The 20,335-nt window shown below is 31.8% G+C and overlaps 2 protein-coding genes across 2 annotated transcripts; one reads left to right on the plus strand and one right to left on the minus strand.

The window, feature by feature from the left end:
- The first annotated feature begins 210 nt into the window (after window positions 1-210).
- On the plus strand, window positions 211-3,030 carry LOC114163345 (probable polyamine oxidase 5). The gene has a single exon (XM_028047601.1). The coding sequence runs from the start codon at window positions 639-641 to the stop codon at window positions 2,370-2,372; it is 1,734 nt and encodes a 577-aa protein (XP_027903402.1). The 5' UTR covers window positions 211-638; the 3' UTR covers window positions 2,373-3,030.
- A 7,124-nt stretch (window positions 3,031-10,154) lies between these two features.
- On the minus strand, window positions 10,155-16,699 carry LOC114164213 (WD-40 repeat-containing protein MSI4-like). The gene is made up of 15 exons (XM_028048791.1): window positions 16,360-16,699; window positions 16,211-16,274; window positions 15,927-16,013; window positions 15,625-15,687; window positions 15,303-15,368; window positions 15,154-15,228; window positions 14,025-14,100; window positions 13,740-13,935; window positions 13,145-13,226; window positions 12,657-12,730; window positions 12,408-12,519; window positions 12,228-12,302; window positions 12,050-12,126; window positions 11,172-11,271; window positions 10,155-10,543 (listed from the first exon to the last, which is right to left on the minus strand). The coding sequence occupies exons 1-15, from the start codon at window positions 16,608-16,610 to the stop codon at window positions 10,436-10,438; spliced, it is 1,506 nt and encodes a 501-aa protein (XP_027904592.1). The 5' UTR covers window positions 16,611-16,699; the 3' UTR covers window positions 10,155-10,435.
- Between the last annotated feature and the right edge of the window lie 3,636 nt (window positions 16,700-20,335).

Genomic DNA, 20,335 nt, shown 5'->3' on the forward strand with positions numbered 1-20,335 from the left:
CTAGTTTCTAGCTAAAGGAAAAGTAGACCCCTGTCTTTATTAGGAGGGATTAGTAATTAGTAAATAGTACTAAACAACAACTACAAACAACGTGAAAAACTAAAAAGATGTCACTACTACTTCAGATAATGTACTCCATAAAAGTTTCAAATTGTGCTGACACTTCTACTTGTAATTTTTATCACAACCTGGTGTTGTAGAAAATTATTGGGGTGGGTCACTACACTGGGTGAATTTTAAAACCTGGGCTGCATAGCATGGAAAACAGTTGAAGATTTTTACATTTACTATGTCTCTGAGTGACTTTGGATTATATTTATTCTCTTTCAGGAGATAGATATTTAGTAGTAGTAGTAGTATTATTGTGATAACAATTATTTATTTACACTAGTGAGTTAGTGATTGGCATCACTGCACCCCTCAAAAAAAAGTGCAAGAAAAAGGGGATTCAGTGAGGAAGCAGAGAGGCCAGTTATAAATTGATTGTCAGTAACTCAAATCTCACCTTCACAGTTCACACCACTTGTGTTGTTGTTGTTGTACCACTCTGTGTGTTGTTTATTTCTCCCCGTGTGTGTGAAAGAGTGAAAAGCAAAGCTATTTTCTAATCTTGTGAGTAGTGAGTGTGTGAAGTAACAATGGTGGTGAAGAAGCCACGGATAGTGATAATTGGAGCAGGAATGGCAGGCCTCACAGCTGCCAACAAGCTCTACACTGCCACTGCCTCCAAGGACTTGTTTGAGCTATGTGTTGTGGAGGGTGGAAGCAGGATTGGTGGCAGAATCAACACCTCAGAGTTTGGTGGTGACCGTATTGAGATGGGTGCTACATGGATCCACGGAATTGGAGGCAGTCCAATTCACAAAATTGCTAAAGAAATCCACTCACTCCGCTCTGACCAACCTTGGGAGTGCATGGATGGGAACACTGATGAGGCCATCACCATTGCTGAAGGTGGCTTCCATCTCCACCCTTCCATTGTTGACCCCATTACAAAGCTCTTCAACACCCTCATGGAATATTCTCAAAGGAAGCTCAATGAAGCCACTGCAAAGGGTGAACTTGAAAGTTATCACAACCTGCCTGCTCTGGCTGCTAAGGTTGCTTCCAACAGGTCTGGGAACGACAACCTTAGTATTGGCTCTTTTCTGAGACAAGGCCTGGAGGCTTACCAGATTTCAAAGGAGCAAGAGGAGGTCAAAGGGTGTGGGGAGTGGAGCAGGAAGTTACTTGAGGAAGCAATATTTGCAATGCATGAGAACAACCAGAGGACCTATACATCAGCTGATGACCTCTTGACACTGGATTATAGTGCTGAGAGTGAGTACAGAATGTTCCCAGGTGAAGAAATCACTATTGCTAAAGGCTACTTGAGCATAATTGAGTCCTTAGCCTCTGTGTTGCCACCTGGTTTGATTCAGTTAGGTAGAAAAGTCACAAGGATTGAGTGGCAGCTTGATGAGAGGAAGGGTGTGGGAAATGGCTGTTGTTCTTCTAGGCCTGTGAAGCTGCATTTTTGTGATGGCTCCGTTATGTCTGCTGATCATGTCATTGTCACAGTTTCACTGGGAGTGTTAAAATCTGCTATTCGTGATGATGATGATGATGATGATTCAGGTATGTTCTGTCCTCCTCTTCCCCCTTCCAAAACTGAGGCAATTTCAAGGCTTGGCTTTGGGGTTGTTAACAAGTTGTTTATGCAATTAAGTCCAAAACATGGAGGAGGGAAACATGAATACCATCATGAACATGTAAATGAAGACTCCGACAAGGGGTTCCCTTTCCTGCAAATGGTTTTCCATTCACCTCAATCTGAAACGAGGCACAAGAAAATACCATGGTGGATGAGGAGGACAGCCACCCTTTTCCCCATCTACAACAATTCCAGTGTCCTCTTGTCTTGGTTTGTGGGGGAAGAAGCACTGGCACTCGAGTCACTCAAAGATGAGGAGATCATAAATGGAGTTTCATCCACAGTCTCGTGCTTTCTACAGCATTCTCAGTGGCAAAAGGGTTCCAGTTCACATAGATTGTGCAATGGGAATGTGAATTCTGAGGAGAGATCTCAAGAAAATGAGGTGAAGTTCAGTAAAGTCTTGAAGAGCAAATGGGGAACTGATCCCTTGTTTTTAGGCTCATACAGTTATGTTGCAGTAGGGTCAAGTGGTGATGATTTAGATGCAATGGCCGAGCCATTGCCAAAAGATAGCAGTTGTCAGCCTTCTGCTTCATCTCCACTTCAAATTTTGTTTGCAGGGGAAGCAACTCACAGAACTCATTATTCCACAACTCATGGAGCTTACTTCAGTGGTCTCAGGGAAGCCAATAGGCTTCTTCAACATTATCATTGTGTTGGGATTTATAATAACTAGTTTTTCTTCCTCCTTTTTCTCTTCAAATTTTTGAACATTAATCTCTATGATATTATTCCCATTTTCATTTTAAAACGTCTTCGTTTCTCTTTAAGGAAAGTAGTGAGTGATTTGGGAGAAATCAATATTAGAAGGGGGCAAGATGAATAGTGAGATGGGGACCTTTAGATGTACTACTTGAAGTAATTTTTCCCCAATATATTCCTTTCTCTTCATTTATATGAGTGTAGTTCTTTTCATTTAATCTCCTTGTTAATCTTCAAAAGAAAACCAGATGAGATTTTTTTATGACATTCAGGATTTGAATTTAGGGACTAGAAAGAAAGCTTCAGCTATGCAATGCAAGAACCCCCATCTCCATGTGTGTGTCTCTCTCTGGCTTCTCTCAAAGGACAGGATCCGCCAAACCCGGTTCTTTCCAGCTTGGAATCTCCTCATTAGTTCTATGAAATGAAATATGGCTTGTCAAGTGCTCAGGCCTATGTGTTCCTGTCAAAACATTGATGCTACCTTTATGAGAATTGCTCCTTGATGTGATATAGATAGAGCTTTTGTAATTAAGTGCAATTCAATTCATGTTGATTCCATTCTACATGTAAAATGAAGTTTAATTTGATCAGTGTAATGTAAGGCAACAAAATGGATGACTTTGTATGTACATATATGTATTATTGTTGATAGCAATAAGCAAAAGCAATGCAATGATGGTGGTTGGGGCTAGCTAGGTGTGATGTATGTATGTATATCTATCACAAACGAAACACAGACTAAACAAGTTTGATTCCAAAGAAACAAAGGGTAATAACAGGAAACTCCAAAAGCATTGATTTGTTTGAGTGATATATATTAGAGGTGTGTGGGAATGAATAAATGAGCTGGCTAAAACTGTATAGGATTCACATGAAAATGGATAGAGGCAGCAAAGGTAGGGTCCCATTATGCACCCCCCCTGCCCCCATGACCAGTTGCGGTCGATCAGACCAATAACCAAAATGTCCTTTAACAATGAGACAGAATTGTAGATGCTTATAGCCATCTGATTGCAGTGATCTTTTGTGCAGAAGCTCTCTTGGTCAGGATTCATGAAAACGACTGGTCCCATTCTTCTGCATAGTAGTACGTATTTTGGCAATAGGACAGACATACATATATGTAGACCACTTTGCTCCAAGTAACAAAATCCCCTACCTACCAATTGTTATTCAAACCATCATTCATACTTTTTACTTCTCCCTTCATTTTGGTCTCCTTTCACACCCATGTTCTTGTAGAACAGCCCCATGTTACAATAATACACACTTTCTGTCATAATGTGTCTGTCTGACATTGCCAACTTCTATTTTCTGTGCTTCAAAAATTCACCCCTTTGAATTTCATGCATCTTCTCAACCAAACAATGAATCAATTCCATCATTCTTTTTATTAGAGTTAAAAACAGTACTTAAAAATCAGTTATGTTATGCTTAGGTAATTGAAAGTGTTTGATATTGTGAATTGGTAGTAGTATCCTTAGGATAATGATTAGGAAGACCCTTTGGGTAATAAAACACCGAACAAAAGTCACATGGAATAACAACCTGTTTTGGGGTCACTAAAATTGTGGCAGTGGCTTGGTGCATTTGCTTGATAAATGCTAACGGATTATCTAAGAATATCTGTTTGGTGACTGTGAGGTCAAATCAAGTGCAATGTAAAGTGAGTATTATTGTAAGATTTCCCAAGGCCCTCCCCGTTCCCCATTTCAAGTTTTTAACTCCACCCTCCCCCTCCTTTTAAAAGAATAAATAAGGAAAAGAAAAGAAAATAAAAAATAAAAAATAAAACACTGAAATGGCCCACTTGTTCTCTCTTTTTGCCTCTTGTGGGCTTCAATCACCCTTTGATGATTGCACACCACAGACCAATCTGTCATCTAGTCCTTGTCTGATACATAAACCAACAAATGAGAATCTACATTCCTCACCTGCTAATCTAACATCTTAATTACCAAAACATCACCCTCTTTCCATCCAATTATCATTATGCTCACACACCTTCATTGGCAATATTTAATGCTCACCACCCCATGTAATTGACCACAACATCTGAGGTCTATTCTGCTATAATCAAGTTGGTGTGATAATTACCCCATTCATTGCTCAAAATCTTTTGAAATTAATCAGAAATCTTTTGAATTAAGAACAGTCAATGCCACACAATCCTACTCTAGGTTTAGGGGCTGCCACTTGATTTGGTTTAACTCTAGTAGGACCATTGAATTGACTACACGTGCACATTGGAAAGATTTCATTGTAAGGATACATACAAACAGATAGATAGATGGTTTGGTTTGTATGATTCAATCAAATTCAAGTGTAATGTGTGTGCTCTAGCCCTCTGAATCTGATAACTGAGCATAAATTTAACTTAATGGCAGACAAATTACCTCTCATTATTGTACTCATGGCCCTGTCATGCACTTAGTACAGCAAGGGAACTGATTCAGTCACCAATTAGAAGAATAGAATGAAACAATATAAAAACTAATTGGCATGGCAGAATGTGAATCACATCGTGAGACTTACTTTACTCCTTTAAGCAGTGGATGTTGTTGTAGAAGTGTTGATATAATATACGTACCACTCAACTCAACTCCATTGCTTCTTGCTTTTCTGTTTATTCAGTTGGATGTACTTTAATCATTCTCTTTCACAAAAATTATGATTCTTTCTATCATATTCACCTTTGGACAAACATTTCTTTAACTTTACGTGTCCAACTTCTTTATCATGATGATCCTGCTTTTCCTTTTTTGCAAATCTTAGATTAAAAGTTTAATGATAGATGATTAAGAGGTCTCCATCCCTTTATTCTTTCTAAATGAGAATAACGTTTTTCCATTCCTAAAGAGCCAATGATGACAAAGAGGAAGATGACAGATTTAAATAAGTTATCACATTGGGGATCTGGATTTTTCTTTAGGAAGACCTAGGTAGTGATAGGGGTAGACCCTTTTGCAAATAATATATAAAGAAAGATCAAGAAGTAGGCCACTTAAATCTTCAGAATGGAATCTTTGGAGTAGTCATATTCGTAGCCTAGCTAATAGGTTTGTTTTGAGGTTTCCCAAATTCTTTTTTGAGCATCACACTTCAAGGGGTCGATCCAACTATTTACTATCTTTTGCCCACATTCTCTTTCATGATCATTGAACCAAAGCATGAGAAGGACAATCCTCCTTCAATATGTTCTTTTGGCAACTCATCAACCAAACACTGCTAAATGATAACGATTTCAGAACTAAAGTTCACTTCTTTTCCTTTTCTTTTCTTTTCTTTTCTTTTCTTCAGGAGCTACATCAAATGTATATATGAATCTCATTCATTCAATGGTGGGCTCTTTCAATTCTTTACCTCAACTCTAAACTCACTTAAAATTTTCTCTTTTGTTACTGCTATTATAATTCAAAGGGTAAGTAAACAAAAGGACTATTATTTACCATAACCTGAGAAGTGGTTCTTCTTCAGATATGCTGTCTAAAAATAACACAGCCTACAAACAACTCACTATAGTTATTACCTGTCTGTCTCTTTTACCTGGTAATAGCTTCTGCAGAAAACTGTTTTCTTATCAGTGTATCTTCTTTTACTTTCTTTTGTAGATCCCATGAGCTTGAAGTATATAATTTTGTACAACCTAGCTGGTCAACTATGATGTCTAGGATGCAACAAAAGCTTGTGAAAAAAATAGTACATGACAAGGACTTCACAGACTAAAGATTTTTTGTTTGATTGAGGTGAAGGGGAGTGGATTCTGAAGTTGGATTACTATCTTAATCCAATATTCTTTCTGTCTAATACTTCTATTTTAAAATGAAATAAATAATAATTAATTGACCTTCTTTTCTTATATTTTATTGTTTTTTCCATTCCTTGCTGAGGACTAAAGGATTAAAGTGCTGCGTCTTCTAATTAAATTATAAAGTTAATGACAAATATCAGATATCATCCGAGATTTTTGTTTCTTTGAAATGAATATGAATCTCATGACAGTGCTTTTAATTCAGATTATTATGTGTCTATTTGCTATCCTTATGGTAGGCACTTAATGCTGAAATTGCTTCGCCAAATTATTCCCATTGTTGTGTTCTTACAATAATTATTAGCTACTTTCTTCGGATTCCTGCAAAGAAAATCAATCTGTAAAGTAATATCGACAAGATTATGTCAGTTTATGTTCTTCTGAATTATAGTAAAAGGAGAGGTATCTACGCGCGGAATATGTATGATAATATTTATTATTAATCAAAGTTAATACATAATTTCATTGATAGTAATAATAACAACTCAATTATTGCATAAATACCCTAATTTTGTTGTTGATATTCATGTTTAAACATAAAGGCTAAAAAGCCTATGTAAAACATCTTTACTAAAGAGTGTAATATGGTAATGTGTCAGGAATAATCCAAATGTGGGTCAAAGTCTCACGTTGAATAGAAAAGACAAAGTTAAACACTGTATAATATATCATACGTATAACACCATTGTTTTAAAGTGTTGAGGTAAAAGTGATATCAAATATCTTATGTGTGTAAAACCAATGTTATATATATCTAGAATCACAGTCTTCCTATAATCCTCATATGACATATATATATATATATAAATCCAACATAATGCAATACTCATTCTTATTTTTACATTAAAATTTTCAAGTAATTTTATTCCCTTGAGTGTTGAAATGGATCTTTATTTTGATATTTATACTACATTCTTCTATAACTTAGCATAATGGTTTTACCTTTCCAATAATTTGTCAAACAAATTTCAAATAAGAATAATCTAAACTTGTCCTAATAAGGACTACTATCTACAATCAACTTAATTTTTATTGTGTTAGATATTATTATGACAAAAACTTCAATTCAAATAGTGAGGGTGTTGGTTGATTTATATGAAACCTTTAAGAATGATTTCGAATGAAAAAAAAGAGTTACAGTTGACCAACAACTTGAAAAATTCAAGGAAACTAATAGACTTTTTGAAATGAAAATGACAATAGGTATTAGAAATAAGAAATAACCTAGTAATTAAATTACTTACTCCTATTTTTATATGATTTATAAATTTATAATTACATTATAATTCAACACTTTTTTTTATAGTTCTTTGACGAAAGAATTATGTGGAAGAATGTAAGAGTTACAAAAGATAATCATGAAAATTTTGAGTTTCACAGGCAGTACAAGAGTGTAAAAGGAATTTGAACGTATTTGATCAAGTGCATACTAAGTGTATAAATAAATTAGAACAACAAAGATTAAATACTCTTGTGAATGTGAAGTACAATCTTTAACTTGAGATAAGACAAAATAATAGATAAAAAAATATGGATATAAATATATATATATATATATATATATATATATATATATATATGATTACATGTGTTTGTCGGATACTAAATCATATGATGAATGGATCATTAGAAAAACAAATAGTTGTTTTTTTATTGATTTCTTATGAATAAATATATACTAGTGCTTTATTGAAGATAGAGGTAAAAAAGAAGAAGAAAGATTATTATTTATATTTAAAATTTTTACAAATAGAAAGTTCAAACTAGAATTAAAACTTATTTGTTTTTCTTTTGCACATACAGGTCTAGAAACTTAAATTTCAAAACCAATAAAAATGCAAAAATTCACATGAGAAGAGGAGGAAAAAATTGAAAACATTGGAGAAGAGATAACTTTTAATAAAAGATGAAGATGACAAACCAATCTACAATAAGTAAATAATTATTTTTTGACTCCTCGACTATAATGCAAAATTTGTGTTTAATACTTTATAAATATTCACTACAAGAAAATTATTAAACAGTGACCAAGTTTAGACACTAAAAATAATTAGTCACTATAATAACTAATTTAGATACCAATTTAAATAGTCTCTTATATAAAATATATATATATATATATATATATATATAATCAGTTTGTGAATTAAATTCTAAATTAATCTCTAACACTAGCTACCAAGAAATTGGTATCTAAATTAGTTACTACAGTGTCTAATTATTTTTTATTTCTAAAATTGGTTACTATTTAATAATTTTTTTATAGTAATTATTATAGGAATCTTACTCAACCCCAATAATATTTTCTTTTTGAACAATGATATGATGACTTTCATTTTTTGACTTTTATCCTTTAGTTCTTGACGTGGCTTAGTATGGATCACTGATTAATGTATCCCTATCTTTTCCTCAATAACTCATACTAAGTCATGTCAAGGAATAAAAAACGAGAGTCAAAAAATAAAAGTCTTAGTATATTTTTCCTTTCTTTTTAAGGATATGTTGATGAAATTGTACAATCGTTGTATTTAACAAACATTCTTAGACTTTATTAAAAGACAATTGCTTTAAAGTGTGACACTAAATATTGCATAAATATATGAATGAAGGTGTCCTGTATTCATAAATATTTAAAACCAAGTTATTTTTAATTTTATATATATATATATATATATATTGTTTAGTTACTTTCAATTATTACATCATTATTCTTTTTAGGCTTCGTTAATAATCAAAGTAAAATTTCAACCTACTATTTAATTGATTGGGTTTGAGTTAAATATATTTTTAATCCCTAACTTTGGACACAAAATTGAAATTCATTTATATTTCAAAGTTTAACATATTTTGATCCCAAACTTTAAAAAAGAATGAATATAATTTTTCTAAGTCAATTTTTTACATTTTAGACTGACATTTACATTAAAATGTGTCAAATGATATAAATAACTCAAACATCATCTCACTTGACACGTCAAAAAAATTTCACGTAATTTAGAGACTAAAATTTATAGATTAAAAACATATTTAACACTCCTATTAACACATTATGGAAACTACAATATAGTCAGAAGATGTTTACTGAAAAAAAAAAGTTATCAATATCAAAATCTTTTCAATAAATCTTAATTCTCACATTACAAATAATTCAGGATTTAAAATATAAGGTCTTCTGTAGCAACTATCATATAAATAATAAATACAGTAAATATGTGAAAAAAAAAATCATAACTATAGGTAAAATCAAATCCACATAAGGTGACTTAACATTCCTTCTCAAATTTATGTTGGTAAGTCAACTGCCAACAATTTTCAGCAAGCAAATGATGTTATTGTCTGATCACTTATTAAGTAAAAACATTAGTCAATTGAAGATTTATACATATAAGGTAGTAGAGAAATGGTTTGGTTTTCTAATTCTCCCAATATATAGCGATAAACAATTTTAATATTTATGCATTTTTTTTCTTTATGGATATTAATATTAAAAACATGAAGAAGACAAAATATTCTCTATTATTTTGCTTATTCTTGTTCACATGCCATAAAGTAATAATTGTTTGCTTCTTATCTAAGATAACTCAAGATTCACCAAACAAATTATCTCCTAAATCGACAAGTATAAATTAAGTGATTCAATAGTAATAGCAGTACAAATTATTCTTTATGGCATGTGAAAATTGAATGTAACTATATTGTAATCAAATTTAGTATTCTTTTTAATTTAAACAAATTGTTTACAAATGAGAATTTCAAGAGTTTTTCTTTTGTTTCGTCAAAGCTTGATCATTTCCCCAAATCACAAACTTGAAACCTTTCACCTTTTTCTTTCAATCACTGAAATGTTCAATTATAAAAGCAAATACCATCGTATAGCTATGGCTGCACATACCAATTAAGTTATATACTAAGATATATAAAAACAAACATAAAAGCATCCGATTTGCCAACCAAACTCAGAGAATCATGGATTAATAATGCATATTCGGTTCAGTGGTTGGAGGATTGAACAGTGTGCACAACACGAGGAGGTTCATGAAGAGAAACAGTAAAATTTAAGGAACACTACACCACAAACCCTTGTCAGTTCTACGTTAATCTAAGTTTCCCTACTCCAATCCCATGTGGGTGGTTTTAAAATGCTGAGAAACATGAATCACAAATCAAGATTAAGTAAATACAACAGCAAGAATATCTGAACTCTTTTTTGGCAGCGAATTACATCATTTTTCAGACTTGGAAGCGCATGCCACCACATGAGATTTGAATTTCTCCAGCTCTGCTAAAACCTCTTCTTCTGGTCTGTAGATCAAATCACTCATGCGCCATATCTGCACAAATGAGTTTGAATGGATCAGACAGACAATCACTAAAACAAACTCATTACTACTTACTAAACTTGAAATACTAACCGGATCATTAAAGAGTCTAAGTAAACTATTGAGAAATGTAATGTACACAACCTGTTCTGGTGTAAACCGGTTTTGAATTGGAACACCAGAATCATTCACGTTAAAAAATAAATAAAAGTAAAAAATGGCAAAGAAAACTTGATCTGCAAAGTGCATAAAATTGTGCACAAGAAAGGAGAAGGAAACAGCCTTGTCACTGTCTCACTTATGCCAGCCCTGAATCTGCTCTACTGTGAGCACTCCTCACATCCAATAAAAAAAAAATGCCACAAACGAGCAGAAATAGCAGGATAAACGTAGAAATTGTATGCAAGTTACTGTGTATGAAGTTCTTGGAAGAGGAGAGAGATAATCGTAGGGTACTGGAGTCGTGAATAGTAAAAAGTTACGCTTGCCCCATTAGATCTAACCTCAACCAACCAATTTGATCATGCCACAGGCAAGTTGCTTTGCTTCCAAAAGTAGAAATATTCAACTACATAAAATATGACACAAATAGCCATTTTCTATGATCTATATTACGTAAGTTGAAAAGTGTTTCTCATACCTGCAATGTGCCCCCTCCACCAGTACTTTCACAGTCATCAGAGACGCTAACAATTGTCCAAGGATCATATGCATTCCAATGAAAATCGACTACTTTATCTCTGCATATAATAACAAAGTTTATACGTTACAAAGGTAAGCCAGACTGGGGGTGAGAGGGGCTTAAATAAATATTTTGAAAAAAAAAAAAACAAGAACAAATTCAGAGTATTATTTGCCAAAATATGTAATGAACAATTCAGGAAAGAAACAATCAAAAGAAAGCTGCTAGAGGATGACAAGAATTCCAAGGATAACTTATCTTACGAATATCAGTAACTACAGAATTCCTGAAGAATTGATATTGTAAGCTTGCAGACGATAGACCACAATTGACAGTATTATCAAAGAAAAACCCATTACAGAAATTTATGTTTGATATTGATACAAACTGGATCAGAATTAGAGAGAAAAACTTCAATTGACAGAAAAAGTGAACGAACAAATGACTTGCAGGATTTTGAGAGATCTGGACTCTCCATCTCAACCTTTTTTCATTTTTTATAGGCAACATTATTTCTCCAATTATGTAACTAACCATGGAGGTTATCAGATATCGAGCATTTCATAAAAGTTTTTACCAAAAGATCTCATGGAGAATGACACAGGAAAGCATTGATAATAGGGAATCAGGCGACAAGCACCAAAGAAAAACTCAAGATAATGCAACATAAGAAACAGTGAAGCTACATCAGACAACGAATAAAACAAGAGGTTCAGATATGAAAAATGTTGCTTTTGGCCTTGGCTAAAAAGATAAATAATAAAGGTTGATTACAACTATATGATTGGAGTCACGAAAAAAAAATAGTTAAGGATACCAGAAAACAAGTTTCATACCTATGACCAGCATGTTGGAAAAACAACCCTGGAGGAGCACTTATTGATTTTCCAGATCGCTCTATCTTTTTACCAACCTACATTGCAGGGAAAAAAAAACGGGACATCATGAGCAGTTGACACCAAATATTATTTTTGGGGCAAGAAAATAGCTAAATACTACTGACTGAGATTGCACCTTCTCATAGTCCCAAATGTTCAAGAGACCATCCTCAGCTGAACTACCAAATACAGATGATTTGTCTGGAGACCACTGAATAAAAACAAACAGTGATTCTCATACATTACAGTGAAATAACAATATAATGCCAAGGCGAATGAAGAATTATTCATAAACAAAAAGTATGTTCAAAATTACCTGAACACAAAGAACAGCAGCTTTGTGACCCTCAAATTTATGGATGGGCGACCCAACTCCGTTAGTGGTGAGATTGCGACGATCAAACATGCGAACAGAATTATCTGCTGACCTGTAGATAAATGGGGACAAGTCAAATAGGGATGTGAATCTTCATCAATTTGTAAGATAAGATCAAAATGTAGTTTACATGTCAAAGCAAAATTAATGAAAATGAGAACTGTAAAACAGGAAAACAGGAAAACATACCCAGTAAGAATCAGATTATCATCATGTGGATTCCAATCAACACAGTGAAGATCAGCATTATGAGCTTTTTCAACCTGTTACCAAATTCATGGTAGAGGAAAAACAATTTAAAAAAAAAAACAAAAAAGAAATGTAAAGAACGATACCTTACAAAAGATATTGTGAACAAGGGTTCTTGTGGATATGAATATTTTAAAATAGTGTAAAAAAAAACAAAGATACGGTGTGTATAAGGGTTACTTTATGAACATTAATATTTTGAAATAGAGATGCATGTTTTCCAAGATGATAAAACCTCAATGTTATTATTGCATACTCCTAATCCAATATGTTTGGAGTAAACTAAAATCTAAAAGAAAAAAACATGTTTTTTTCACAAAAAATTTAAATCTGCAATAAAACACGTACTTAGATAAAATAATAACAATAATAATAATAATAATAAATGAAAACAAATTTAAATAAATGATTGGAGTATAAAGCAATACCTTAACCACAGGGCTAGACCCAACACGTGCATCCCATAAGATGAGACAAGAATCATCTCCAACACTACAGAACTCCTGTGCACTTCAGCATGATCACAATGATGTCAGGAGAATAAGGTTATTAATCAAATATGGTATTTAGTTTATGCTGCTACTATAAGTACAAATACACTAGATCCCTCAAACAGAAATTTAAAAATGAAAATATAGAACAATCCCCCACACCCTCAAAATAAAATAAAAAAAGGTATAGCTATACATTAGTAAATAATGAATGATAAGGAGTTGATGAGGAAAAACAGAGGACACACACTCTAGACTTCACCCTAATGCTTTGTTTGGCTGCAGGGAGAAAGTGTACAAAAAGAAAATGGAAGGAAAGGAAATAAAGAGAAAAGGCATTGTTCTCTTTATTGTTTGGAAGAGAAAATGGTATAATTCCTTTATTTTCTCAACCTGTAAATATCTCTCGTTCCATTTTCTCTCAACCAATAACCAAATAATGACTAAATTTCACAAAGTGAACAGTAAAATGAGAGTAGCCATTTATCGTGAAGCACAGCAGAAGTTACGGAGTATAAAGTAGGCAAGTTACCTAGATGGACAGAAAGTCACATCTTCAACAGTATCCTCATGGCCACAGTAGATACCTCGTGGCCCGACAGAAGGGCTTTCAGCAGTTTTATCATTGGTTTCCCCAGATTTAGAGTTTGGCTTGATAATTGATCCACCTGTGGCAGCAGATGTTATATGGTCCTCAATACTCCACAATACCACCGTTTTGTCCTTTCCTGCAAGTGTAAGTTTTTCCTTTCAGATATCGAATTACTACATCAAGACATAAGCAGGAATTCAATAACCTAATTCTTTGATAGTTAACCTCCTGAAAGAACATAGGGCTCAGTTGGGCACATAGCAAGAGCAAATTCTGCATTGTCTTGGTGTCCAGTCAATATCTGCAAGCAAAATTATACGAAAATATATCAGGAAGCAGCAACCATGCCAAATAACAAACATAGAAATAACAATAATGATGCATTAGGAGTTTCTTGTATAATAGATAATTCAAGGGAATTAATAGTAGCCACATACTTCAAAGTGGAGAGCCAAATTTGGTCTTACTTATTTGAATTTCCATGCTTTTACCTAAGAAGCATGGATGCATGATGCATTCTCTAAGGTCTTCGCATCAAATATAGGTATGGGATAGTGGATACATATATCTCACACCACTAAATGGGGATGTCATCGATATTCAAGTCACTTTTATTAAGAGGAAACTGAATTGATTCCTCTCAGCCTATTACAAGGCAACAAACCCGTAAATGTCAGCACCAGTGAGACACATAAGCATGGGCACACAGACCATGACATCCTGAATTGATTAGTTTTTTATTGTATTTTCATAAAAGCAAAATATTATATAAATTTTAATTTAGACTTTATGGATTGCAATTATATAATTATAGTGTTCTACAAGCTATTTATGAATATCTATATATGCAGTTCCATCTCACTTTTTTTCAAGAATATCCACATCAAATGCACATATCAGATCATGTCTTTGCATCATAATCCTTCACACCTATGACCTGCTCTAGCCCCAACAATAACACACTCTTATATTCAAATATAGCCACAAAAGTACCATGTCCCAAGAATTTTAAAGAACCGAAGCATCAGAGACATGTCAGATCATATTTGTGGAATACAAATCTCTGCACCCAGGGCCTGTCCTAGCCTCAATAATGTTACCCCTATTTTCTGTTCAATGAAGTCATATCCTAACATAACTAAAAAAAAGTTAATCAATGCAGCAATCAAATGAAACTGCAGCACAATCAGACTCACATCAAAAGATGCTACACATAAATAAGCAAGGTCATGTTTCTTACGAAATAAATAGATAGAAGTATTTATCTGCTTCATTTTTTCTTGCATTCCAAAAAAAGATTAAACTTTTTTAGTAGGAAGTATTTATAAGCAAAATATTAAAAGCCCAGCCATACCAAATCAGGCCGAGAGTTTGTAGCTCCAAGGACAGCATGACGGTTAGGTTGATTCTCAACATCCCAAACAAGGACCTGATATTGAAAGATTATATATAAGAAACCAGAAAAATCAAAGCAAAATGTAAACTGTAAAGTAAATTTCTTACATCAGGGCTATCTGTATGTGTTGCCACTATCTTGGAATTTTGTGGTAATTCCCTAATTCTGTTCACCTACAAAATAAAGCCATATCAGATCACACATACTGTGATCATCAAAAAGATGAAATTCAAACCAAAATACATATACCATTGATGATGGGTAGCATTAAATAAACAAAAAGTAAAAAGCCAAGGCAGATTAGGGAACAATTGTTATCCCTTCTTCATTGTTCACACGTGTTTCAATCGTATCCAATCTTTAACCCGCCCATCAATGTAAAACACATCCAATCTTTAACCAGCCCATCAATGTAAACAATGAGTATACCTCGCCAGGATGTATGATGGTCTTGAACTTCTTCACAAAGGGGGACCGTGCCTCTTCATTAAACTAAAAGGGATAGACAAGCATTTCTATCAGCTTAATCAAATTTCAAACACCAAAGTAATCATTAAAACATGAACAAGGCTTTAAGCAATTGTTATCATGCAGCAGTAGTCCTTAAAATTGTGGACAAAAGTGGTCCCAATGGCAATCATAAAGACACAACACCCTTAACACAGTCACAAATCAGACTTAAAAGCTCGGAGAAGAAACATGACATTCACCATCATAAAACAAAAATTCACCTGTGAAATGTGCTCTGCAGCCGCAACCCTAGGCTTCACAACCTCGCAATTCGCTATTACCAGAGTATTTGGCACACTGCCATCAGTCTACCAACAAAAACCAAAAACAAAAATTAATTTTTCACAACAAAAAAAAAAATCTTTCTCCCCTATATAGCAACCAGCCACTAAATTTAACACACCCATTACACTAACACAGACTAAGCACACAACAAAACCAACTCACATTACTCCTCAACAAATAAAAAAGGGTTAATTTTTTAATTTATAAAATAAGAGTTTGCCTGCTCCGAAAGATAGAGCCGCTGACGATTCTTATAAGTGGCTTGTTCGAGCTGAGGACCCCACCTGAAAACCCAAAATTAGCATTAAGAAAAAAATTAGATTTTGAAGATTAAGAAAGGAGAAAAGTGAAAACCCTAGAGTGGGTTACCGGCAAGAGAGAGAGGGCCAAACGAGATTATGGTTAGCAAGCCAGTCATAGAGGACAGGGACAAGGGACTTCCATTGCGTGTATTTCTCATCCACCGAAGGTTGTTGCTGCTGCTGTTGTTGCTGATATTGTTGTGTCTTTCTCCCTTCCTTTGTCTTGGAGTGTTCATCTTTCTTGTCGTCCTTTGGCTTAGGTTTTCGACCCCTTGTCTCCTTCTTCTTCACCACACCTTGCTGAGGAGGAGTCTCCATCTCAGTTTTCACTCTTCTTCCTCACAAACTCTCACTGTTCTGTCTCTCTGCTCTCTTTCCCTTCCACACCTACAAGTCAAAAATAAAAGTATTAAAACCCCAATCTCACACAGTTGATTTTATTTATGTAAATAAAAAAATGTGGTAAATTGATTTTTATTATATTAGTCATTATTAATAAAAAATTATTAATTAGAGTAAGGTTCATGTTTTGTGCATTTTAAATGGTGTGTTTTTTCCTAAATAAATTAGTGGAAATGGACATGAATAAACTTGAATTTGAGTGATTGAATAGGAAAAACATTAATGTATGTTTTTGGGTTAGGTTGGGTAAGTTATTGTGGGAATGTTTGGTCCTAGATATTTTATTTCATTGAGAATTGAAATCTCACAAATTTAATATGCATGAAACTTACCATTTGCATCTATTATAGAGTTGTGCATTAAGTATGATGCATAGATCAAATTTAATTATTTTAGAAATGTAAAGAATGAAAAGTTTTACAAAAGATTGAAGGAGAAAATGTTAATCTTAAGGTTATGTTTGGATTTAAAAAGGAAAAAAAGAAGAAAGTTGAAAGGAATAAAAAAAACTAAAGAGAAGAAAAAATTAAGAAAAAAATGAAAAATTTGAAAATAATTTCATTAATGTAATAAAATAAAATAAAAAATAATATACTAATAAAAGACTAAAGCGTCAATGAAATTAGATTGGATTTTAAAAAACATTTTAATTATATATTATCTACATTTGTGCAATCAATATATGTAATAATGTAAAAAAAATACTTTTCTATAAATATAAATTGAAGTTAAAACGAGAGTAGAATTAAAATTAAAATTCATTATAAAGTGTTAGTAAAAGTAAAAATGAATTATGAATTATGTTATTCCTTCAAAATAGTATAATTTAAATTAATTAATTTTATTCTAAATGAATTATGTTATAGTTATATTACTTTAAATAGATATTATAACATTTAAATACATAAAACCAATTTGACATAGAAGTACTCCAAATATGAAGAGAAATAAATGTAATAATGTGTACAAAAATAAATATTACATTATAAATTTGTGCAAACATATCAAAAGCATTTTAATCTTGAAGTAATGGTCTATTAACCTAACATTATTGTCACCTCTTACAAGGTCTTTCATCATCAGAGTTTATATTCAGTATTCTAATTAGAGATGGCAAATAAATCCGTGCCCGTGGGTATCACCCGAACCCGTCCCCGTTTTGACGGGGAATCCCCGCTTTGACTGGGTATGGGTATGGGTATGAGTAATACCCGAAATTTTCAACTGGGGATGAGGATGGGGATGGGGATATATATATACCCGCCCAAATACCCGTCCCCGCTTAAATTACTAAACTATTTATAATTTATTAAATAATCTAAAAAATATATATAAATAAATAATATATTTACACATAAAATATAATATAATATAATATAGTATAATATAATATAGTATATATACATATAAATAAAATATACTTTTATATATATATATATATATATATATATATATATATATATATATTTACACATATACATGTAATATAATATAATATAATATAATATACATATAATATATATACATAATAATATAATATAATATATATAATATATACGTATAAAACAAATTAATCATTTAACTAGTGAGATCTTTTATAAACAAATTTATAACATGACAAATTTATAAAAATTTAAAAGAAATATATATATATATATATATATATATATATTAACATAAGATATCCACACATATAATATATATACATAGTAATAATAATATAATATATAATATAATATAATATATATAAATAATTATATATATATATATATATATATATATATATATATATATATATATATATATATATAAACATAAGATATCCACACATATAATATATATATACATAGTAATATAATATATAATATAATATAATATAATAATATATATATATATATATAACATATTTCTCATCCTCTTTGTTTTTTGTTATACACTTTGTTTACTCTCTCAATTGTCTGGTTTGTTTTTCAAAATTTAATTTTGAAGGTAATTTTTCTTCTTCTTATTACATAATTTTTACTCTCTGTACATGGTTATGTTCAAATAGGCGTTCCTCAATTTCATTCTATGAAATAATTTTTAGGTTACACATTTGATTATCTTTATTTATTTATTTATTTTCATGAAAATGTTTGACTCTTATTTTGTAGCTCTTCTTTTTGTTACTTTGGTTATACACTTTTTTACTCTCTTTTAATTGTTTGGCTTGTTCTTTAAGGTTTAAGCAGATCTTCAAGGTACTTTTCCTTTTATCATAATCTTAATTATACATTTTTTTTTCCGTTATGTTATGTTCAAATGGATATTCTCAAATTTGGGTCACACATTTAATTATCTTTACTCCTTTATGATAATTTTATTTATTATTTATTTTTTGTTTCATGATAATGTTTAATTATTTACTATAGAGGCTTTGATGTGTACAAGAAGTTGGATATGGAACTCAAACCATCTAGGTAAGTTACTCAAATTTATTAATATTTTTTGTTAGTATTTTTTGTGAATTCTCATCTAATATTCTACATTTGGTGTTTGTAGGTGTTAAAAAATTAAAAGGAAAAGATGTTCTCATGAGTGAAAATGAATCTGATGAAGAAGGTACATTATATTCTAGTAATTAAAATTTTCAATTTCAATTATTATATCATATCTAATTTTTCATTTTTTTTCTATGTGTAGGTGGATCAAATGCAAATGAAACCACTGATCATTTGTAAAATTAATAAATATTTTGGTTATTATAAAATTTTAGTAATGTGTAATTTTTTAGCTTTTATATAATTATTTGAATTTTATTTAGTTGTTATTTGATACTTTAATTTGAGATTTATACTATTATAATATTTTTCTTAATATTTGACATCATGAAAATAAAAAAGAGTATGTTATTTTAATATTGAATATTTTGATAGTATCATGATTCCGTTGGTGTGATTTTTAAATTTTTTTTATAAAAAATATTTAATTGATATATGGAACAATAAAAAAATGGGTATGGGTATGTGTATAAGAAAATACCCGTTACCCGGTGGGGATGGGGATGAGTCAAAGGTTGTATACCCGTTGGGTTTGGGGATAGGGATGAATTTTTATTATGGGGATGAGATCATGATACCCGTACCCGCCCCGCCCCGTTGCCATCCCTAATTCTAATTAACCCTATCATATATTATCAAACACAATTAAGATTAAATGCACTTAATAATATCTAAGATTTTTTCCATTACCTAAAACATTTACTGTATATTTTCACCCCAATACTATCTTATTTTCTACGACATTTTTGTTTATATGTGGAAAGGAGAAGTAGCAACATTGACATCAATAGAATTTAAACTACATTCGTCTTCAAAATTGTATATGATGCGGTTCTAACAGCAAGTTTATTATCCTTAAATTAAAAATATTGATCTATATAGTTATCCCAATAAGATATTTTGCAAGTATAGTGATAGGCGACTCTCCAAAATTAACACTGTTAACAGCATATATCACTACAAAATATTTTGGCATGCTACGTCAAGAAACCTATAAAATAAATATTATTCTTTAAAAAATAATAATAAATTGTCGTACTAAGTCTGACTTATTCATTTAAGTGTCCTAAATAAATATGATTAAATTATAATATATAAATA

Source organism: Vigna unguiculata, chromosome 9 (genome assembly GCF_004118075.2).
Source record: "Vigna unguiculata cultivar IT97K-499-35 chromosome 9, ASM411807v1, whole genome shotgun sequence".
NCBI lineage: Eukaryota > Viridiplantae > Streptophyta > Magnoliopsida > Fabales > Fabaceae > Vigna > Vigna unguiculata.

Bases quoted from the DNA above. Each gene is read 5' to 3' on its own strand.
- LOC114163345 (XM_028047601.1), top strand. From the start codon at position 639: ATGGTGGTGAAGAAGCCACGGATAGTGATAATTGGAGCAGGAATGGCA.
- LOC114164213 (XM_028048791.1), bottom strand. From the start codon at position 16,610: ATGGAGACTCCTCCTCAGCAAGGTGTGGTGAAGAAGAAGGAGACAAGG. The intron at 12,520-12,656 runs GTATGTTTTCCT...ATTTATCTACAG, and splicing joins GATAATCTGATTCTTACTGG to GTCAGCAGATAATTCTGTTC. The intron at 12,303-12,407 runs GTAATTTTGAAC...GTTTTTATTCAG, and splicing joins CTGCTGTTCTTTGTGTTCAG to TGGTCTCCAGACAAATCATC.